The sequence below is a fragment of the Pseudopipra pipra genome, chromosome 7, assembly GCF_036250125.1.
Source record: "Pseudopipra pipra isolate bDixPip1 chromosome 7, bDixPip1.hap1, whole genome shotgun sequence".
NCBI classification, from domain to species: Eukaryota; Metazoa; Chordata; class Aves; order Passeriformes; family Pipridae; genus Pseudopipra; species Pseudopipra pipra.
The window spans coordinates 3,706,868-3,729,388 of NC_087555.1; the positions used below are offsets into that span (position 1 = coordinate 3,706,868).

The 22,521-nt window shown below is 54.4% G+C and overlaps 2 protein-coding genes across 5 annotated transcripts in view; both read right to left on the bottom strand.

Annotated features, from left to right (window-relative positions):
• Positions 1-3,635: 3,635 nt before the first annotated feature.
• LOC135416926 (uncharacterized) lies at positions 3,636-14,692 on the bottom strand. Its single transcript, XM_064660267.1, has 30 exons — positions 13,863-14,692; positions 13,558-13,622; positions 13,126-13,443; positions 12,703-12,847; positions 12,398-12,456; positions 12,076-12,288; positions 11,650-11,794; positions 11,357-11,421; positions 11,030-11,242; positions 10,601-10,745; positions 10,296-10,360; positions 9,969-10,181; positions 9,539-9,686; positions 9,246-9,310; positions 8,919-9,131; positions 8,498-8,642; positions 8,216-8,274; positions 7,889-8,101; positions 7,574-7,722; positions 7,271-7,418; positions 6,829-7,016; positions 6,604-6,741; positions 6,316-6,430; positions 6,051-6,188; positions 5,600-5,812; positions 5,313-5,468; positions 5,047-5,148; positions 4,568-4,670; positions 4,245-4,301; positions 3,636-3,947 (listed from the first exon to the last, which is right to left on the bottom strand). Exons 1-30 carry the CDS (start codon positions 13,981-13,983, stop codon positions 3,748-3,750), a joined length of 4,317 nt encoding a protein of 1,438 aa, XP_064516337.1. The 5' UTR covers positions 13,984-14,692; the 3' UTR covers positions 3,636-3,747.
• A 2,059-nt stretch (positions 14,693-16,751) lies between these two features.
• TRPM8 (transient receptor potential cation channel subfamily M member 8) overlaps positions 16,752-22,521 on the bottom strand; it is a 70,436-nt gene continuing 64,666 nt past the window's right edge. For 3 of the 4 annotated variants that reach the window (XM_064660271.1, XM_064660269.1, XM_064660268.1), the window contains exons 23-26: positions 22,102-22,201; positions 20,851-20,884; positions 19,876-19,962; positions 16,752-19,306 (exon numbers count right to left, since the gene is read on the bottom strand). In XM_064660271.1, coding sequence (XP_064516341.1) covers positions 19,912-19,962; positions 20,851-20,884; positions 22,102-22,201 — 185 coding nt within the window. In that variant the 3' untranslated portion in view covers positions 16,752-19,306; positions 19,876-19,911. Of the gene's footprint in view, positions 19,307-19,875; positions 19,963-20,850; positions 20,885-22,101; positions 22,202-22,521 lie in introns of those variants that run through there. The other variant, XR_010431815.1, reaches the window with a different exon arrangement.

The window sequence follows — 22,521 nt, forward strand, 5'->3', positions numbered from 1 at the left end:
CGGAGTGGCGGAAGATGGCGTGGAGGGAGGCGTGTCTGGGGAGGGGCTCCGCGCGCGCGTATATGGGGGCGGAGGCGGCGCTGTGGGTGGAGCTACAAGAGTCCGCCTCCGCTTTTTCCACTTCGACTTTTCCCACGCATCCCGGGGCCCCGCCTCCTCGACGCCATTTCGCGATCACCGCGATCCTCGTCTTCTCGCCCTCCCGCCATCTTGTGACTCGCTGTCCGTGTCCCTCCCGCCATCTTGTGGGTTAAAGCTGGTGTTCCTCTTGCCTCTCCCAGTGTCCATGTCCGAATGGAAAGTGTCCGTGTCCGTGTGTTTAATGTCCTTATCCGTGTCCTTGTCTGTGTACGATTTATTTTCTTCTGCCGACTTGGAGGATGCAGCTTCTTGGATGTTATTGTTGTCATTCTTATTCATCATCTGGTGCTGAAGCACCATCAGAATAAGCCTCCAGGCGATAAGCGCCTCCTTTGCGAGCCGGTCACCCCTGCCGCTCTCTCGCCAAAGTTGAAATCCAATGGCTTGCCATTTATCGAACGTGGTGTTATCGTTAACTTGATGACCGTGACGGTCAAGCCATCTGGCGAGGGCTTTCGCCGATTTCTTATCTAAAGGGTGACCGTGCTCGATAACAAAATCCTTGAGGCGGCGATAAACGTATTTCTGGGAGGTGGAGAGTGTGAGTCCCATGCTGTTAATTGGGTTTCTCAACACTCCCAGGTGTTATTCCTCCCTTTCGAATTTAAATTATTGGGGTGAGGTGTGGGGTGGAGGTGTCGGGAATGTCCCCTGCAGCTCACCTGTCTCGGCGTGCGACCCGTGCGACTTGAGAAGCCCACAGTCGTCGGCTTTGCAGGGGAGGGCCGGCGGAGCAATCCCCTCTCCTGGGGATGCCTGAGCTCAAGCGAAGGCACAGGAGTTCCCTTGATGCAAGAGACCTCTACTGTGCCCCACGTTGGGTGCCACTTGCCACGACCCGTGGGGATAGGAAAGGGATCGGGCACTGCAAGAAGGGCTCGAGACACAGTAGAGATCTCGTGAGGCAATGCCAATTTATTTAAGGAGCTCAGGGACTTAAATAGGGTAGGTCTGAGGGGAGGATTCAGAACTGGGGAGGAGCATGGGATTGACAGTTTGGGAGAGAGGGTGATTGGATAACTGGGCAATAAGGGGAGGAGTTTGGGTGTAACTATGGGAAGGAACCAATAACAGCTACCTCTGCACTGCAGCAAACTTCAACCAATGGCAGGCAGAGGAGCGGGAAAACAGGGAAAAAGGCGGGAAAATTCTGAGGGGATGAGGGAGACAATATGGAGGGTGAAAATTTAAAAACAGCAACTGGGGTACAAACAACAGTATAACAATACAATAACAAACGGGGAACAACTGGGGATAACTGTCCATTTCAGGGTAATGTCAAATCCGGTGTGGTAAGGTAAAGTCCAGTGAAATAAGGTCTTGTCCGGTGTGAAAGGTGTCACTCAGGGCTGTAAATCTTTCGCCAGGTTTGAAATTCTTCCCACTCTGCCCTGCGTTCCCCAACAGCGAGCGGCCTTTGTGGCACAATTACAGACAGGGGGAATTGTGGGGTAAAGTCACAGCCCCACAAATGAAGTTTGAAGGATTTGGAGTGTTACAGAGTGTTGGGCCATTTCCTGTGAGAGAGTGGAGCTATTAGATAGTTCCCATGGACACAGCCTTGAGCTGTGTGGCTAAGTGCAGGTGCTGCATTCCTAGATGTTGTTGTAAGAATATGTTTGTGTTGTGTATGGGAAAGTAGAGGTGGGAGAACTGAATAAAAAAGCTGCCTGCTGCGCTGAGCGGGCAGACATCCCTTTGTCTCACCATCCTCGTGTGTGTCGTCTGTCCTTCTTCCCCCCTTCAAGCCGAGGCCCTTCGATGGATACCCAACGACAATAGCAATCCTTCAGTCCACACAAAAAAAAAATCACTGCTCGTGGGACAAAGAGCCACCACAGAACCTTCTTCTGTTCCTATATCAAATAAACAAAAATGGGACTGGCCGGTCATCTGTGGTCTCTTATTATGAGAGCACCTACACTCACTCAGATCCCAAAGGGAAGAAAAGAGTTGTGTTGTATCCTGAGGAGGAATAAACTGCTTGGGATCAAAAAAACCCATAAAATCACACAACCAGTGGCTTACCTCTTCTTCTGGCATGCACCATTTTCCACATCAATTTCAGCGGCACTGATTGTGTCACTGTACATCTACAGAACACACACTTACAGCTCTACCATTAAAATAAGTTCTCAGTAGATTTCACTGCTGAGGGAGAAAAGCCTCATTAACCACATTACATATCAAGCCTGCTTCCACTGACTAGGTTTGGTTGTTGCTGGTTCTGCCTTCTTTCTCCTCTTTGCTCATAAACGGGGCCATCTTTGCAGCAGACGCCAAAGGACTTGCCTCCATCCCTGAACATCACCCTAGGAGGCCCTGTTTCAGCTTCTTCTGCTTCTTCCTTCCACTCCAGAAAGGCCTACATTTCGAGTTCAGAAGCCCATGCCTCCTGTGTTTTTAAGGTGCCTGCCTGGAGGAGAGGTTGAGCAGCTGCACCCCAAGGCTCCTGTGCCATGGCAGTCTCTAAGGATGGCCCCAGGGCCTTGGGACACCTGAGCGTGGAAGGGGAGTCTGCCTTCAGGCACGGCCATGGAAGTCAGTCAGGACGACAGGCTGCCCCTGAAGCTGCCAAGTGTTGCTGTGAGGCCGGGCAGTCAATAGAAAGGCCTCGTGGCCCCTTTTCCTGAAGCCTTTGGCCAAAGCCGGTGCAGTTGTGCCCACAGCATGCCCGCTTTTGGCATGCTGGCCAGTGTGGGTGCCTCAGTCAATTGTGGAAAGAACGACGTGACAAACTCAAGAGGTTCCAGCAGAGTGGTGATTAGCTCAGAGCTATCGCAATTTATTGGGGGGGGGGGGTAGCTCTATTTAAGGGGTAGGTAGGGAAGGTTCTGGAAAACAGGGAGGAGCATGGGACTGACAGGGGTGATAACAACTGGTGAAGGAAGGAGAGAACATGGGATGAGCAAGGCCCAATGAGGGAAACAGCTGCAATGCAGCAAACTTGGACCAATAGGAAAATGGGGATTAAACATGAGGGGGAAAATACAATAAAACTTGAAAAAAACAGGGTACAACCATTTTAACACAGGCACTAACAATATTAAAACTGCCTTCCTGGTCTAACTGTCTTTCTATGTCCAGCATCACAATGTTTCAGTTCCTGGCAGGTGTTCTGCCATCACTGTCTCTCTGAGCATCTCTTTCAACTGCTCTGGCCATCTTTGAAACTGTTTTTCTTCCTTCCATGTGCCTGCTGCCTGTGGGTGCCTGGCTGAGGAGGCCCAGGCGTTGTGGCTGCTGCTGCTCCTGTGCACAGCCTGCTGCTCTTGTCTGTGGCTTGGGTGGCAGTGACTGCACGGCCCGCCCGAGGAGCCCCGCGCCCTCCCCGTGCTGGCAGCAGCTCTGTGGGCCCAGAGCTCCGGCTCAGCAGGCTCTGGGACACAGCCCTGTGGGCTGGGCAGCCGCAGGGGCCCGGGCTGGCCCTCGGCCCTGCCTGTGCCCGTGCCCCTGCCCCTGGCCGGCACCCAAAAAAAGCTCCTGGGCCTCTGTGGATGACAAGATTTATTTAATATTCCTATGCTAGGAATATAGGAAGGGCTTGCGGAGAAGAGGCGTCTTCCCCACAGGCTCAGGTGGCCCCAACAGACAGAGTTGCCTGCATCAACTCTCTGCACAGCTACAGCAGCACAGGCACACACAGCCCCACACAGAAGGCCGGGTACTCCATGCCCTGCAGAGCTGGTCTTGGAGCTGCTGGAACCTGGGGTAGGGAGCTCTCTGTACAGCTCCAACAAAGGAGATGGTTTCAAGCGTCAGCTTGGAGACAGTGGGGCTGCTGTCATCTGTCATGGCCTGAAGGGCTGGAACAGAGAGGAACAGAGACAAGGTCAGAGTCTGGATCGGTGGGGACCCGAGGAGCCCCTCCTGCTAGGGCCATCCCACCCAGCTCTTGCTGTTGCCAGGAGGGAGCGAGGCCCAATGGGATCAGCCAGAAGGTGCTGGCCACCAATACCCCCTGTGCCCCTGAAATCTCTCTCTGCTCTGCCCGCACTGCCCCTTGTCCAGGCAGGGAGCAGAGCCCTGCGCAGCCAGGGCAGGATTGCAGCTCCCTGCCCAGGCTCTGTGCTCCCCTCACCAGCCCCACTGCCCTCACTCACCATCGATGATGAGCTGCAGCTCTTTGTACTGTCCCCTCAGGTACCTGCCGGCGATCCCTGGGAACACAGACCCTGTCAGGGCCCCAGCGGCACAGCTCCCCCCCGGCGGCGCTGCCGGCCCGGCCACGCACCCTCCTGCCCTGGCAGGGCTGAGCCCGGGGCCTTCCCGCCTCGGGACTCCCCAGGGCTGGGCTGGCACAGGGCGGCAGCCACCAGGGCACTCGGGGCTCCCCAGCACATCCCTGGGCCGCATCCTGCTGCCGCGGCAGCAGCCGGGGCTGGGGCCGAGCTGCAGCGGGGCGGGGAGGGACCTTGTGGCTCACCCATGAACTTGACGGCTGCCTCTCGCAGGGGCTGCTGTGGGCTCCACAGGTACGGCAGGGCCTGGTGCACGTACTTGGCCACTCTGCTCCGGTCCTTTTTCAGCTGCAGAGAGTGGAAGGGTTGGCTGGGGCTCTGCCCCTTGGCCGGGCGCTGCCTGCGCCCAGCACTGGCCTCCCCTGCCCGCACAGCCCTGAGGCGCGGGCAGCAGCCGCTGGGGCCGGCTTTGGAGGGAGCAGAGGGCTGGCTGCTCCCCGGCAGCCGCGGGGCCGCCCTGCCCCACAGCCCAGCTGGACCGGGGCTCCAGCGGCACCCTGGCTCGGGGGCAGAGCAGCCTGCAGAGGAGCCCGCACGCCCCAGCAAGGCAGTAGCGGGTGGGGCGCAGGCTGCTGTCCCGCGGGCGGCTGCAGCAGTGGGCAGGGGCACAGTGCCGGCCCCGCACTCTGGGCACCGGGGACTGCGGCTTTGGGGTCGTCCTTACCAAGCACTCGCCGAAACTCCATGGCTCCTCTGTGTTAACCAGGCGCCCAAGATCCCTCCTTTTCAGGAACCTGGTCACAGCCAGCAGTGCTTTCCGAGAGGCCTGCAGAGCAACAGAGACCAGGACATGGCACCGCAGCCCAGGGCACGGGACCCGTGTCCCTGGGCCAAGGCCAGGAGGAGGCTGGAGCCCAGAGCCCACAATGTGCCAGGCCAAGAGGCAGCCCAGCCCCCTCCCATGGGACACCAGAGCCCACGAGTCCTCACCTTTTTCACGACCGGGTTCTCATCGTGCCGGTGGAAGTAGAGCGGGAGCAGGCTCAGGCACACGTGTGGCTTCAGGGGTCTCTTTCCCGCTCTCTCTATCAGTTTCATCACACGTGTGAAGATGACCATAGAGCCCTCCCGCACACTGCTGTCATCCTGGTGAAAAGAAAGAGGAAAAGACCTCAGCACCAGCTTCTCCAGGCCCCACTAGGCACAGACCTGAAAATCCACAGGGCACAAAGTTTCCCAGCAGTACCCAGAGCTTGTAGGGGGGGCGAAGCTCTTACGTGGTCAAAGAGTGGCCGGAGCGCCTCAGCCAACTGCAGGCCGGTGGGGGTGGATATTAGAGGGTCTTTGCTGTGCACCCTCTTCTGCAGCTGTGTCCAGACAATGCTCCAGAGCACATTGTCGAGCACAGAGAGGGTCATCCAAACCGTATCTCTGTCCTCATCCCCCAGGAGCTGCACCAGGCTGTCCGACAGGCTCCAGATGCTCTTGTCCTGTGAGGAACACACGGCTGTGCTGTGAAGCCATGAATGGCTGCAGCCCCAGCCCCGCTCCGGCGGGGCAGCCCCACGTGCTGCCGCGGGGCCTGTGCCGAGGGACTCGGGCAGCTGAACAGGGAGGCAGCAGAGCTGGGAGCAGCTGCCACAGCTCCTGAAGCCCAGCCAAGCCCAAGTGACTGCACTCCCCATCCCCAGGATTCCAGCACAGCTTCAGCCAACTGCCCCTTCTCACCATCACGGGATCCTGGCTGAGCGCTATGAGGACTCTGAGCCCCAGCTGACGCCACTTTTTGTCTGTGCTCCCCAGGTTCCTTGAGAGGATCTCCAGGACTCTGTCACCGCATTCTCTGGTGTCCAGGCAGTCCAGGACCTGAAAGGCAGGGAGCAGTGATGGGGTGCCCGGCCGGCAGGAGCCCAGACCCGCACAGGGCTGGGCCCTCCAAGAGGCCAGAGAGGTGGAGGCAGCTTGGTGAGGCAGCATTCGCCATCAGGCTCACCTCCACAAGGAATGCCATAGCAGGGAGGTCCCAGCACGGCTCCTCCCTGCTCAGCAGCTCCAGCAGGTGGAGTGTGATGCGGGAACACAAGGGGCTGGAAACACGGCGCATCTCCCTGACAGGGGGAAAAAGGCACCACTGACCCCGAGCCCGGTGGGCAAACCTCTCCCAGGACAGACTCACAGGGCCCTGGTCTTTTCCCACCAACCCAGGAGGGATCGAGGGCACTCTGGGAGGCAGAAAGGACAAGCAGAAAGGACAGGGACAGCAGGGACAAGGGGGTCTCACCTGGCCAGCAGAGCCACTGCATAGCGGCGGCTGCGAGCATTGAGGAGCCTCGCCCAGCCACGATTGTGCTCCACTGAACGCACCACATCCTCACAGTGCAGGCAGCAGAGCAGGGCCTTCATGCTCAGCACTGCAAACCTGTGTGCAGAGCAAAGCCCAGGTCATGCTGGGAGCCCTGGGCCACCCCAAGGGCATGGGAGGGAGGGGAGGACTGGGATGGAGCACCTGTTGGGGTCAGTGGGAAGGTCGTGTTCCTCCCGGCATCCCCTCCAGAAGCTGTCGACCTCCTCGGACATCTGCTCTGTGGTGATGAAAACTTGGAAGAGCAGAGCCACGAGGAGATGGGGGGAATACTCCATCAATGGCCCTGGGCACTGGGGCTCCTGGACAATCGTCCACAATGCCAGAGTTGCCTGCAAAAGACAAACCACCCGGACACAGCGCTCAGTGCCCAGACTTCCATGTGGCAGGGCCCGAGCATGGGAGGGCTCCCCCTGCCAGGGGAGACTCGAGGGGAGCACCCGGCCTGGTGCCCCTGAACCTGCTGCTTGCCCACATTTCCAGCCCAGTGCCTGCAGGGAGATGGGCAGGGAGATGCCGTGCTGGGGGAGGATGGAGAGCTGCCAGAGAGGCAACCTGGGGGCAAGCAAAGGTTCCAGAAACTCACAGCCAGGGCAAAGACATTGGTGTTGTCCCCATCGGAGGTGCGGGTGCTGTGCCATGGCCAGTCCTCCATCACAGAGAGCAGCGTTGGCAGCACCTTCTCCAGGGTCGTTCCCGATGAGGCGATGGTCCTCCACATGACTGCAGCAGCTCTGTGGAGTCAGAGCTCTGTGTCAGGGGGCTCTCGAGCACAGCGCCCTGACCTGGGCAGCTGCAGGGGCCGGGTGACAGAGCCACTGTGCTTTTAGGGGCAGGGGATGATGGGCTCTAAAGGCTGGTGAGCCCTCAAGGCAGGTGGGGCCCGTACCTGTCACATGAGGGGGCACAGCGCAGGAGGCTGATGGCGACATCCGCGGGGTGTGCCTGGGTCAGTGCTAGAAGGGTGTTATCCAGCACGTGCCCAGCAGACACATTGGCAGTCAGCCACCAGTGGATGGACCTCACCACAGCTGGCACCTGGAGGGGACGCAGGAGAGAGTTGGCAAGCTGCCAGAGGGAGCAATTCCCCACCTTCCCCCAAAAAGTGCTTCCCTTCCCACCACACTGTGCTGGCCTCAAAGGCTAAGGGGCCCAGCAGACCCAGCTTGAGGGCCCACACAGTCCCTGCCCACAGGCTGCTTACTTGAGCAGAGACAACTTCCTCATCAAGAAAGGCCAAACTGGGAACATCGGGCAGGCTCTGAATGGGTGTCCTGTCAGTGTCTGCGATGCCCTCAGTCGTTGGACTGTGAGCCTTGGCCTTGAGCTCAGTTGGAATGGGCTCAGGCTGTGCCATGGCCTTGGTTGGTGAGGTCCTGGCCTTTCTACACCGAATGGGCTTGGCTTTCCGCACCCTCTGCAGGAGAACGAAGGGCAGGGAAGAGAGGGATGTGCCATGGACAGCTCCAACAGCAGTGCCAGGTGGAGCAGGGACAGCAGGCCCAGCCCAGGAGGCCGTGGCTGCAGGTACCTGATCAGCTCTGCGGAAGCGGCCACGGGCACGGTCCTGTGTCCGGTCCCGGCCTGGATCTGGTAAAGAGCGAGCGTGGTCAGAGCTGAGGGGCTGCGGGACAGGCCGGAGAACACAGCCCAGCCCTGCGCTCCACAGGCAGGGCCAGCACCGGCATGCCCAGTGCATAGATCAGCCCCTTCTTCCCCCCTCCCCTTTCCTGGGCATGTCCACAGGAGATGGGATGAGATGAGGCCCATCTGGCTGCAGCCACCAGCCCTGGGGCCCAGCTCTGCCACTCACCCTCTTGCAGGGGCTGGAACTGCTCCACCTCCTCAGGGTGCTGTGCCGGGGGTACTCCAGAGCTTTCTTCCTCCTTCTTCACCCAGGCCAGCTTGGGAACCCTGGGGGGTCTCCGCTCCATGCCTCTGTTGGGCTTTATGGCGACCTGCAGGAGAGGTGGCACAGAAAAGCTTTGGGTCACCTAAAAAGTACCCTGAAGGTACCTGCAACAGAGGAACCTTGGGAATGCTCTGGGTCATCAAGTCCCACAGTCTGGCCTGGAGGGGACATGGGGCAGTTCAAGAACTGCCAGAGGGAGCAACTCGCCCACTTTCCCCAGGAAGTGCTTCCTTTCCCACCACAGTGTGCTGGCCTCAAAGGCTGAAGGGGACCAGCAAGCCCAGCTTGAGGGCCACAAAATCCCTTCTCGAAGGCTGCTTACTTGACTAAAGACAACTCCTTCGTCAAGAAAGGCCAGACTGGGAGCATTGGGCAGATGCTGAATGGGTGTGATGTCAGTATCTGCGATGCCCTCAGTCCCTGGGGCATCAGCCTTGGTCTTGAGCACAGTTGGGCTGGGCTCAGGCTGTGCCGTGGCCTTGGTTGGTGACATCCGGGCCTTTCTATGCCAAACAGGCTTGGATTTCCGCACTCTCTGCAGGACAACAAAGGGCAGGGAAGAGAGGGATGTGCCCTGGTGAGCTCCGACAGTGGTGCCAGGCTGAACAGGGACAGCAGGCCCAGCCCAGGAGGTCGTGGCTGCAGGTACCTGATCAGCTCTGTGGAAGCGGCCACGGGCATGGTCCTGATCAGGGTTCTGGTCCCATCCTGGATCTGGCAAAGAGCGAGAGCGGTCAGAGCTGAGGGGCTGCGGGACAGGTCGGAGAACACGGCCCAGCCTTGCGCTCCACAGGCAGGGCCAGCCCCAGGATGCCCAGTGCATGGATCAGCCCTGGGCCCTCTTCCCCCTTCCCTTTCCCAGGACATGTCCATAGGACATGGGATGGGAGGAGACCTGGTCAGGTGCAGCCACCAGCCCTGTGGCCCAGCTCTGCCACTCACCCTCCTGCAGGGGCTGGAACTGCTCCACCTTCTCAGGGTGCTCTGCTGGGGTAGCCACAGGGCTTTCCTCCTCCTCCTTTTCCACCCATGCCAGCTTGGGCACCCTGGGGGGTCTCTGCTCCATGTCGCTGTTGGGCTTCAAGGCTACCTGCAGGAGAGGTGGAACAGAAGAGCTCTGGGTCACCATGTCCAGCAGAAGTGCCTTGAAGGCTCTTGCAACAGAGGAGACTTAAGAATGCTCTGGGTCATCAAGTCCCACAGTCTGGCCTGTAGAGGACACGGGGCAGTTGGAGAGTTGCAGAAGGAGAAACCTGCCGACTTTCCCCAAGAAGTGCTTCCCTTCCCACCACACTGTGGCGGCCTCAAAGGCTGAGGGGCCCAGCAGACAGAGCTTGAGGGCCCACACAGTCCCTGCCCACAGGCTGCTTACTTGAGCAGAGACAGCTCCCTCATCAAGAAAGGCCGGACTGGGAGCATTGGGCAGGCACTGAACGGGTGTCCTGTCAGTGTCTGCGATGCCCTCAGACATTGCACCATCAGCCTTGGTCTTCAGCTCATTTGGGCTGGGCCCAGGCTGTGCCATGGCCTTGGTTGGTGAGGTCCTGGCCTTTCTTCGTTGAACTGGAATGGATTTCTGCTCTCTCTGCAAGAGAACAAAGGGCAGGGAAGAGAGGGATGTGCCATGGTGAGCTCTGACAGTGGTGCCAGGCTGAGTAGGGACAGCAGGCCCAGCCCAGGAGGCCGTGGCTGCAGGTACCTGATCAGCTCTGTGGAAGCGTCTACGGGCACGGTCCTGCTCCTGTGTCCAGTCCCGTCCTGGATCTGGCAAAGAGCGAGCGTGGTCAGAGCTGAGGGGCTGCGGGACAGGCCGGAGAACACGGCCCAGTCCTGTGCTCCACAGGCATGGCCAGCCCTGGGATGCCCAGTGCATGGAGCTGCCGGGGGAACAGTACCGGGCCCTCTTCCCCCCTCCCTTTCCCTGGCCATGTCCACAGGAAATGGGATGGCAAGAGGCCCATCTGGCTGCAGCCACCAGCCCTGTGGCCCAGCTTTGCCACTCACCTTCCTGCAGGGGCTGGAACTGCTCCACCTCCTCAGGGTGCTGTGCCAGGGGTACTCCAGAGCTTTCCTCCTCCTTCTTCACCCAGGCCAGCTTGGGCACCCTGGGGGGTCTCTGCTCCATGCCTCTCTCTGGTTTTATGGCGACCTGCAGGAGAGGTGGCACAGAAAAGCTCTGGGTCACCTAAGAAGTACCTTGAAGGCAGGTGCAACAAAGGAGTCTTGGGAATGCTCTGGGTCATCAAATCCCACAGTCTGGCCTGGAGGGGACATGGGGCAGTTCAAGAACTGCCAGAGGGAGCAACTTGCCCACTTTCCCCCGAGAAGTGTTTCCCTTCCCACCACACTGTGTTGCCCTCAAGGATGGAGGATGAAGGGGCCCATCAGACCCAGCTTGAGGGCCCACACAATCTCTGCCCACAGGTTGCTTACTTGAGCAGAGACGAGTCCCTCAGCAAGAAATTCCACACTGGGATCATCGGACAGGCACTGAGCGGGTGTTGTGTCAGTGTCTGCGATGCCCTCAGTCCTTCGGGGGTCAGCCTTGGCCTTGAGCACAGCTGGGTCAGCGTCAGGCTGTGCCATGACCTTCGTTGGTAAGGCACTGGCCTTTCTACACCCAACAGGCTTGGATTTCCGCATTCTCTGCAGGAGAATGAAGGGCAGGGAAGAGAGGGATATGCCATCGTGAGCTCTGACAGAGGTACCAGGCTGAGCAGGGACAGCAGGCCCAGCCCAGGAGGCCGTGGCTGCAGGTACCTCATCAGCTCTGCAGAAGCGGCCATGGGCACAGTCCTGTTCCTGTGTCCGGTCCCATCCTGGATCTGGCAAAGAGCGAGCGTGGTCAGAGCTGAGGGGCTGCGGGACAGGCCGGAGAACACGGCCCAGCCCTGCGCTCCACAGGCAGGGCCAGCCCCAGCATGCCCAGTGCATGGATCAGCCCTGGGCCTTCTTCCCCCCTCCCCTTTCCTGGGCATGTCCACAGGAGATGGGATGGGAAGAGGCCCATCTGGCTGCAGCCACCAGCCCTGTGGCCCAGCTCTGCCACTCACCCTCCTGCAGGGGCTGGAACTGCTCCACCACCTCAGGGTGCTCTGCTGGTGTAGCCACAGGGCCTTCCTCCTCCTTCTTCACCAAGGTCACCTTGGGCATGCTAGGAGGTCTCTGCTCCATGCCTCTGTTGGGCTTCAAGGCTACCTGCAGGAGACATGGCATGGAAAACTCTGGGTCACCATGTCCTGCAGAAGTGCCTTGAAGGCTCTTGCAACAGAGGAGACTTAAGAATGCTCTGGGTCATCAAGTCCCACAGTCTGGCCTGGAGGGGACATGGCGCAGTTGGAGAGTTGCAGAAGGAGAAACCTGCCGACTTTCCCCAAGAAGTGCTTCCCTTCCCACCACACTGTGGCGGCCTCAAAGGCTGAGGGGCCCAGCAGACAGAGCTTGAGGGCCCACACAGTCCCTGCCCACAGGCTGCTTACTTGAGCAGAGGCAACTCCCTCCTCGGGAACATCCACACTGGGATCATCAGGCAGGCACTGAAAGGGTGTTGTGTCAGTGTCTGCGATGTCCTCAGTCTCTGGGGTGTCAGCCTTGCCCTTGAACTTTGTCAGGTTGGGGCCAGGCTGTGCGATGACCTTGGTTGGTGAGGTCCTGGCCTTTCTACGCTGAACGGGCTTGGATTTCCGCACCCTCTGCAGGAGAAAGGTAGGAAGAGAGGGATGTGCCATGGTGAGCTCTGACAGTGGTGCCAGGTGGAGCAGGGACAGCAGGCCCAGCCCAGGAGGCCGTGGCTGCAGGTACCTGATCAGCTCTGCGGAAGCGGCCCCGGGCACGGTCCTGCTCCTGTGTCCGGTCCCGTCCTGGATGTGGCAAAGAGCGAGCGCGGTCAGAGCTGAGGGGCTGCGGGACAGGCCGCAGAACACGGCCCAGCCCTGCGCTCCACAGGCAGGGCCAGCCCCGGCATGACCAGTGCATGGAGCTGCCGGGGGATCAGCCCTGGCCCATCTTACCGCCTCCTATTCCCTGGCCATGTCCACAGGAGATGGGATGAGATGAGGCCCATCTGGCTGCAGCCACCAGCCCTGTGGCCCAACTCTGCCACTCACCCTCCTGCAGGGGCTGGAACTGCTCCACCTCCTCAGGGTGCTGTGCCGGGGGTACTCCAGGGCTTTCCTCCTCCTTCTTCACCCATGTCAGCTTGGGCACCCTGCGGGGTCTCTGCTCCATGCCTCTCTCTTGCTCCACGGCTACCTGCAGGAGATGTGGCACAGAAGAGCTCTGGGTCACCTAAGAAATACCTTGAAGGCACCTGCAACAAAGGAGCTTTGGGAATGCTCTGGATCATCAAGTCCCACAGTCTGGCCTGGAGGGGACATGGGGCAGTTGGAGAGCTGCCAGAGGGAGCAATTGCTCACTTTCCCCAGAGAAGTGTTTCCCTTCCCACCACACTGTGCTGGCCTCAAAAGGCTGAGGGGGACCAGCACACCCAGCTTGAAGGCCCACACAATCACTGCCCACAGGCTGCTTACTTCCACAGAGATAACTCCTTCATCAAGGACCTCCAGACTGAGAGCATCAGGCAGGCACTGAACGGGTGTGCTCTCAGTGTCTGCGATGCCCTCAGTCATTGCACCGTCAGCCTCTGTGGTGAGCTCAGGCAGGGCGGTGTTGGATTTTGTCCCGTTGTCGGTCACCACGCTGTCACAGTTTGCTGTGCCGTCAGTCAATACGGTGCCGACTTCAGGGTGTGCCTTGAGCTCACTCGGCGTGGGGTCAGGCTGTGCCGTGACCTCGGCTGGTGTGATCCTGTACTGTCCACGCCGAACACCCACGAATTTCAGAAAGGCCTGCAGAAGAACAGAGAGCAGGGAAGAGAGGGATGTGCCCTGGAGAGCTCCAACAGCGGTGCCAGGCTGAGCAGGGACAGCAGGCCCAGCCCAGGAGGCCGTGGCTGCAGGTACCTGTGCTGCCCTGCAGAAGCGGCCACGGGCACGGTCCTGCTCCTGTGTCCGGTCCTGGCCTGGATCTGGCAAAGAGTGAGCGCATTCAGAGCTGAGGGAGTGTGGGACAGGCCGGAGAACACGGCCCAGCCCTGTGCTCCACAGGCAGGGCCAGCCCCGGCATGCCCAGTGCATGGAACGGCCGGGGGATCAGCCCCGAGCCCTCCTTCCCCCTCCCTTTCCCTGGCCATGTCCACAGGAGATGGGATGGCAAGAGGCCCATCTGGCTGCAGCCACCAGCCGTGTGGCCCAGCTGTACCACTCACCCTCCTGCAGGGGCTGGAACTGCTCCACCTCCTCAGGCTGCTGTGCTGGGGCAGGCCCAGGGTCTTCCTTCTTTTTCTTCCTCCTCAGCAGCCTGGTCACACTGAAGCGTCTCTCTGCCATCCTACAGTCGGGCCTCGAGGGCACCTGCTGCAGGGATTGGAGACGCCAGGGAAAAGCTCCGGGGCACGAAGCCCCAGAGAGTGGCCTCAAGGGCACCTGCCGCAGGGCCTGGAGACTCCTCGCCAAAGCTCCGGGTCAACAAGTCCTGCGGTCTGGCCTCGAGGGCACCTGAAAGGCAGAAAAGCCTACGAAACACAAGTCCTGCAGTGCGGCCTCAAGGGCAGATGCCGCAGGGATTGGGGACACCTCGCAAAAGCTCCGTGTCGCCAAGTCCCGCGGTCTGGCCTCGAGGACGCTCGCACCACAAACACCACCAAAACGCTCCGGGTTAGCAAGGAACGAGTTGGCTGCACGGGGGCTCCGCACAGCACCGCTCTGTCCCGTCCGTCCCGTCGCACGCTCCGAGGAGCACTGAGGCGTTGCCACCTCACCACCAGTGCTATGTCCTCACGTGTCACAAAGGGCCCTGTGACACCCTGCCCCGTGCCATCCCACCGTGTCACAAAGGGCCCTGTGACACCCTGCCACGTGCCCTGGGAACTCCCCCAGCCCGGCCAACCTGCCTCAGGTCGGAAGGAGTCTGTTCTCCAAAGCATCCGAGACAGCTGGACACGAACTTTAGGCACAGCTGAAAAACTAAGCAAACCCTCCCCTGCTGTGCCTGCCCACGGCAGCAGAAGGAGCCCCCTCGGCTGCCGAGGCAGCCGCAGCGGGAAAGGCCACGGGGCCTCCACACGAGCTGGCACGGGCTCCTTGGGAGAAGTGCCGGCTGGTGGCCCTCCCGAACACGGGGCTGTGACTCACAGAAGGAATGTGAGGGCAAGGGCACCAATGCTGCTCCCACCCCATTGCCCAGGGCTGCACCAAAATCAGCAGCTCTGGCAAGTCCTCGCCCAAGGAGACCTGCCACCGCCCCCAGTCCTGGCAGGGCCGGTGCCTGTCTCCTGCCCCACACAGCTGTGTCCCCGGGGCACTTCTCTGCCCCAGGGCAGCCAAAGCCAACGGGCACTGATGTCTGCGCTCTTGCAGGGGGCTGTCGGGAGCAGCAGCTGGAGCAATTGGTGGCCGTGCTCGGCAGCTGTCAGCAGGCAGAAGTTGTTGCTCCTTCCAGGAATGATTTTTCCATGGAAGTGATGACCTGCAGCACAATAACATCTTTGCTGAGAAAGCACAGAAGAATCTGGCATTTAATAATCCTAAATTCAAGAAATCAGGAATGCACGTTACTTTTCATTGCTCTACACAAGTAGTTTAAAGCAAGTTGCAAACTCCCCAGGTTAATTGGCATGACCTGAGAATGTAACATATCTGGAAGTTTGCTTCCCATTCCAAATCGGCAACTCTTTTGTCTTAACAGGGTCCACTGAGAGTGAATTGCAAAAAAGAAACACTAAACAGAGAGAAAAAAAAAAAAAGAATTGGGCATTGTTTGGTTTTCAAACACTTTTCTGTTAAGGGCTAATGATATAATAATTCTTTTAAGGTATAAAAGATCTCAAGGAATGGAAGTTCCCACAGTGTTGCAAAAGCAACCCAAGCAAATAAGGATATTTCAAAAAGCACTTATCTGTACCAGAGAGAGGATTAGTAAATGGCCAATAAAGTACAGCTCTCCCCTCTTCTGCCCTGCATGACAGCCAGCACCAGTAATAAAAATAGAAAAGTCATAGATATTCTTTCTGCCCTTCAACTTGCCACCTTCCCCTCTTCACGGCCTCAGCTGCAGCCTTCTGGCAAGTCAAGCAAACAATTCTCTCTTACACATCTTAAAAACGAACATTCCACTGTAGCCAAAAATTTGGAAGTGATACCTCCAATCCCTGTCCACATTTCCCCCTGAAAGCCCCTCCTCTCTCTCATTCTCAGCCCCTGTTCTTCACCTCTGCCTGCACCACTCTTTGCACCTGCTCCTGCAGCAACGTCCCCGGAGCCAGTCTCTCCTCCTTTTCTAATACCATCACAAAAGGGTCATCCTCTTTTCTTTCTCTCTGCAAAAACAAGAATAGTCTGAACAGGATCCTGGCCTGTAGAAAGCAGAAGAAACTTGTCTCTGTAATAATAACTCAAAAGCCAACAGGCACTTGTAGAAGATGCACGACTACACAGCCTGACCACTGAAAAGCAAAACTCGTATTAACGCAAAGCTGTTCTCAAACTAAGCATTTTCCTTCACCAAAAGCTACTTCTTATAAATGCTGATATAATACACAAAATACAAGCAAAGCACACCTACCCTGCACAGAAGTTACTATTTGTCTCGACAATCTGACATACTTGGGGCCTTTTAAAGTTAGCAGCAGAGAGACATGGTTAATTTGCACTGTCCAAATTGTACTTCACCTTCAAAAAGACAATGATTATAGTTGCATTAAGACCTCATATCTGCTTAAACAGCCAATAATTTCAGACTTTTCCAGGGGACAGCTGGAAAGAACTAGATAAAACTTTACAATGCATAGTTTAATGAGATGTTTAATGTACTTTATATACACTTTCGGTAAGAAGATTGAACTTAACTTCATTTTCCTTCAGACAACTCTGGTGCTTCCTCCGGGGCGAAAACCCATCGGCCCTACTGCTTAATCCCTTCATGGACACAGTACCGAGGGTGGCTGCAAACAAACGTTTAATACACATCGAACAGTCTGAATTCGCAACAAACACACAACTGACCACAGGCATCCCTGTATATGCACACTCTTATTAACACACACTCACTAATTCCAGGGCCAGAGGATTTAGAGAAGCTCACTCGACACACAAGTTGATCAATGTTCAGCAGCTTTTCTTTTTATTGACAGCACTGGAGAAGTATTGGGGATAATCCTCCATAAATGCTTCCCATGGAATTACAAAACCAAAATTATATGTTATATTTGCAAAGGTCATTGCACATTCATGTTAAATCCCACCTTTCTAAGTCCTTTGTTTCTGGTCCATAAAAATCCTTTGTATGATGTATCCTTTTCATCTTCAATGAATTATTTCCCAACCTTGAATGTCCAATGCTGATTGCGTACTTGTCAGTTGAAGAGATGTATCCTATCTACTTGCAGAAGTTCTTTTTCCAGTCTGTCTTTACTTGCGTATCTCTTATGGAAAAGTTAAAAAATTCTCAGCAAGTTAAGCAAAAATGCAAGGTACTTATTACATTAGAAGTGTACATGACTTTGGCCTAAAATATCTCTACATTAGTTCTTTATTAACTATTTTCTATTGAAGTGTTACTGTATTAAAATATTAAAAATTAGAACTTCAAAGGAAAAACTTGTCCATACTAAGAAATCCAGGCTTAACTGGGAGCATACACGATTTAGCAGCTTTTTCAATGTACAGTATTTAACGACTCCCTTTCACTTATCAAGTCCCACGGTCTGTCCTGGAGGGGCAGTTGGAGAGCTGCCTAGAGAGAGAGCAACCTGCCCAGTTTCCCCCAAGAAGTGCTTCCCTTCCCACCACACTGGGCCAGCCTGGCCACACTCCATCCTGCCCAGGGATGCCGCAGGGCTGAGTTGGGCAAATACACAGCACGTTTTATAGAAGAAAGCAATGAACTGAAAGCACAATCTTCACATCCAAGGTATACGACTGATGCGGGAAAAATAATTTCTAGAAAGGAAACTTATCTCAAGAATTTATGATGGGCGCTAACTGCCATGGGAGACAATGAAAGCCTGGCCCTTTGGAAACTTTTTAGCAGGAAAACACCGATATTATCACATGGAAACAAGTAACACGGCTATTGGTAGTGCTGTCTGCCTCAGGATCGTGTAATGCACGGCACAGTACAGTTAGGTCATGAGATGCAGGAAGGGAAGAGCAGTAACCTTTCTGATAATACAACGAGGATATAAATATCCTAAGGATACAAAGCTATTAGAGAGCATCCAAAGAAGGGCCCCGAAGATGAGGAAAAGGACAAGAGGGGAAGCAGTATGAGGAACAGTTGAGGCCAACTGGCTTGTTCAGCCTGGGGAAGAGGAGACTGAAGTCAGACGTCACCAGGGTCTGCAGCTTCCTCGCTGGGAAGTGGAGGGACAGCTCTGATCTCTGCTCTCTGTGAGCAGGGACAGGACCCGAGGGAAAGGCTGGAGCTGTGTCAGGGCAGGTTTACGATGGATCTCAGGAAAAGGTTCTTCCCCCAGAGCGTGCTGGGGCACTGAACAGTCTCCCCAGGGCAGTGGGCACAGCCCCAAAGCTACCACAGCTCAAGGAATGTTTGGACAACACTCCCAGGGACGGGATGAGATTGTTGGGGTGCCCTGGGCAGGGCCAGGAGTTGGACTGGATGGTCCTTGTGGATAGCCTCCAATTCTGGGCATTCTGTAATTCTATGATTCCTAGACACTGGGAATGAAGATGGATACAATGCTTTGCCAGGAAAATAAAAGCCATTTGAAGTGCCTTGAGGTGGTTGTGCACCCAGCTATACTGCACAAAATGAGACAAAATTCAGCTGCTCCTTTAGACAGAAAGCACAAAGAGCCATCTCCCCACATGAAGCAGCACAATATCAAAAGCTCGCCCACAAGCTCTTCTCCATCTCCAAATGCAAACATCAGCAAACAGATGCTTGCTAAAGTCAAATGAATTGCAAGGCTCCCAGGATACAAATTCCCAAACAAGCCAGGCCTTTGGAAACACTTCGTAGATGAATAAAAGTCTCTGCCGTATAGGGTTGTAATAGCTGAGCTTCTACACTGCTGCACAGTCCAGGGAGAGCAGGGAGAACTCCACAGTGTTCATGTACAGCTCAAAAGGTGGATACAGGGTTGGACCAAAGGCTTTCCACAGGGGGATGATGCTAAAATGCACTGTATTCTGGCACGTCAGTATTGCAGACCTCAGCAGGTCTGACAGACAGAGCATGCAAAGAACAACCTACATCTGGCTATGACACAGAGGAATGGGAAGGGACATTGATTCCTTATGACAAGCAATTAGTGGCTAAAGGAAACCCAAGAACAGGCCCCTTTGAGTGAAATGGAAAAGCAAAGTGATTTTGGCAACAGCAGCAGAACTCTCAGAATTAGGAGTGCTTTGTAACAGCAGCTGACAAGGACTAATTGCTGCCACCGGACTTGGGGGAAGATGAGAAAAAGGAGAGTTTGGGTAACATGGGAGTCCTGCAAGTACATAAACAGTCATCCCATGCTTTACCATCACCTTGCAACAAGCACAGAGGGCTGTTTTGTCAAAAAAAGTAAAAATAGCAAGAAAATCGTAGTGACTCCTGCCAAGACACTGCCGCTCTGGTGGAGCAGTTCCCTCCTGCTTGGTGGTTACTGCCAGCTCAGAGAAATCACTCTTCGGGAACTGGTACCTGTGTGAGCAACAGAAGGAACGTCAGAGCAGAGCCCCCAGCCCACCTCAGTGCTTTGCTTTCCTCCTCCTGACATCAGCTCTGATAACTGGATGCCTTGTGCAGCACTCGGGCTCAAAGAGCTCATTGCAGCCCCCATCCAGCACACGGTGTCTTGGTGGAGAAGCAGAGACTAATTATCAGAAGTGACAGCTAAAGAAACACCTGCAGGCAAAGCACCTGTACAGGCCAATCTTCTCTGGCAGGGTGGGGAGGCCCTGGCCCAGGTTGCCCAGAGAAGTTGGGGCTGCCCCATCCCTGGAAGTGTCCAAGGCCAGGTTGGACAGGGCTCGGAGCAACCTGGGCTACTGGAAGGTGTCCCTGCCCATGGCAGGGGGTGGGACTGCATGGGCTTAAAGAAACAGAAATGAGGAAGAGAATTTGGCTCATATTCCTTTTCTAATATTAGACAATACAAATACAAGCATCAATAAATAATACTAACTCTTCTTCCAGAGGCACACCCCTTTGACATTACAAACACTTATAGAACTTATTCAAGCCAAAGAATGGATTTCAAGAGGGCTTACTCTGCTCAGGTAGCTGCTCTTGGATTTCAGCTGCATTCATTTGATTTTGCTAGAAATCTCTTTCAGAAGGCCTTTCAAATCAGAGAGCTCCACAAAAAAAGAAAAGAAAAAAAAAGGTTATTTATGTGAAGTCAATCTAGCTCAAAGAAAGCAATGCTCATGAGTCATGTGAGTAACAAGAAATTGCCTCTCCAAATGTTACACTAAATGCAACAGTGCTTGAAAGGACACTTTCCATTAGAGTCTTCATCAGGGCAATTAATGCAGTGAGCCCTGATGCAGATGTATTTCAGCTGGTTAACAAGAACAGAAGCACAATATGGATATTACTTTTCAGTAGAGAATTAAGGTTATCACATCTCCTTTCAGTTTCAAGAAGAGCATCACTAGCCACAGGCTCACTCACCATTTCCATTTCAGTCTGGAAAGCAAGCTATTATTTTGCAGTCTAAATTATCTGACAGCAATCAAAAGATTTATTTTGAAGTATTATGTGGGTCTTTTTCCGCTTGGACTTCTAAGAAGTCTGTTCTGCATGCTACAGCAACTCCCTGCTTCAGAGGTCACATACACAATTCAATCAAGCCTCAGAAAATACCCCTTGGGAAGGTCTTTTCAGTATCACGGTCATAAAAATTACACCTGTATGACAATTCTGATAATGATGTGCTCTCTAGTAGACTGGTAGCTTTACATTGCTTAATTACTTCATGCCTTCAGCACTAGAAGCTAAATCTGACAGACATGTTTGGGAAGGGGACACTTAATTACTTAATCACTATAAACTTTCTTTGTAGTCATGATTAGATGCACTGCCAAGTGTATCCTTTCATAAGCCATTGCTTCTTTTGTTATTCTCTGTGTTCCTTAAATCCATCCTCATTCCCAGGCCAAAACAGACTGGCAAAACAGTGGCCCATCACCTGCTTTACCAGAGACAATCACACTTCCCAGAGCAATTTGAAGCACAAGTACCTTTGCATCCAGTTGTCTAAATCGATGCACCATCCTGAAAGCAGAAGGAGAACACAGAGGAAAAGGCTGAGTGCAGGTATTAAGAGAAACCTTTGCTAACCACCACACTCCCCCCCAGTGCTCCATCCTCCCAAGGAGGTGGAGCTGCAAGTGATTGACATTGCTTTTATGACAAGTAAATGAACTAAAATATGAACTACTATTAATAGGATGCTGTTCCATTTTCCTTCTCAAGACACTTCTGCTTCCAATACAAAAGCTACTTTTTGGGCATTTGTTTGGCTTCTTATGCAATGCTGGGTTACCTCTGGGTAGTCTTAACTTAAACACTTATCTGTGGACAGCAATGTCCATGTGCAGGGGCACGGAAGAGTCTGGTCTGTCTTGCTCATTCTGATCAGCTCTTCCCTGCCATTTGATTTAGGGAAATACTCAAGCTGCTGGAAGTTAGCAACCAAGTTAAGCCATCACACAGAGCAGGTTACTGTTCTGTTTTCTAGCTTTATTTATGGTTTTTTTTTTTCCTCTTAGACTATTACTCTGAAAACACTGAGACAGATCCCAAAGATAGTGTGTCACGAGCTGGCAGTCACCAGCACAGTCCAAGACCCCAGACTTCCAATACCATCATTGCAAAGAGCATACTCCTCTCCCCAGAGGTCTTTCCTACTCATGCTACTAAGCACAGATCTCCATACAGATTAATGCTGTGGGAATGTTTGATATTCCAGGTGTAATGCTAAATATTCTCTGCTAACTGTATCACAGAATTATTTAGGTTGGAAAAGATCATCGAGGTCAATCCTTAACCCAGCACTGCCAAGGCCACCATCAGACCATGTCCCTAAGTGCCACATCCACATGGCTTTTATATCCCCCCAGGGATGGGGACTCCACCAGTGCTCTGGGCAGCTGTGCCAGGGCTGGACAACCCTTTCAGTGAAGAAATTCTTCCTAATACCCAACCTGAACTTCTAATGTTACAAGAATAGTCAGCAATAGCACTGCTTTCCACAATGAGATCTCAAAACACCACAGGAAGACATTTTCTTCTCTGCAGCACATAAAAAAAGCCACCATTTCACTTAAAAAATTAAAAATAAAAAGCACATTTACTTATTTACTTATTTACTAATGAGTTTATTTACTTACTCATTAGTTTGTAAACATTTAGAGCTGCTGAAAACTTGCTTTCACTAGAAATATTCAACAGAAAATTAAGAGAAGGAAGACAAAGAAGGGCAGACGTACTCTTCTGATGAATCATTTGCTTTGGTATTGATTTTGACAAGGTAATTCTCCTTCATGACAGCTTCCCATGCCAGAATTTCATTGTCCTCATTTCTTGAGCCTGAGAAATGTATTAGAAAAAAAAAAAAGGTAAATTTGTCTCTCCGATGCTAAGATGCAAAAAGGCTGGGTCAGTGCTTGCACTCAGAGGTCGATGATTCCCTTCACATCCTGAGCACTCACAGCCCCACTTCCCTCTTCCCCTCCTGTTCACTCCTGGCAACCAGAGTTGGCTAAAAAGAAAAAATATGGAGTTTAAACAAAAAACAAACAAACAAACAAACAAAAACAGCAAAACAAAAACACCAAAAAACAAACAAACAAACAAAACAAAACAAAAAAAAAAGAAAACCACCACACTTACAAGCTCCAAAAGTCCTT

What these genes read in the sequence shown, in the direction of transcription:
- LOC135416926 (XM_064660267.1), bottom strand. Translation starts at nt 13,983, where the DNA reads ATGGCAGAGAGACGCTTCAGTGTGACCAGGCTGCTGAGGAGGAAGAAA. An exon ending in AGGGAGCTGTCTCTGCTCAA is followed by an intron (nt 9,687 to 9,968) that starts GTAAGCAGCCTG and finishes CCTCTCCTGCAG; the next exon opens with GTAGCCTTGAAGCCCAACAG. An exon ending in GCTTCCGCAGAGCTGATCAG is followed by an intron (nt 8,102 to 8,215) that starts GTACCTGCAGCC and finishes GTTCTCCTGCAG; the next exon opens with AGGGTGCGGAAAGCCAAGCC.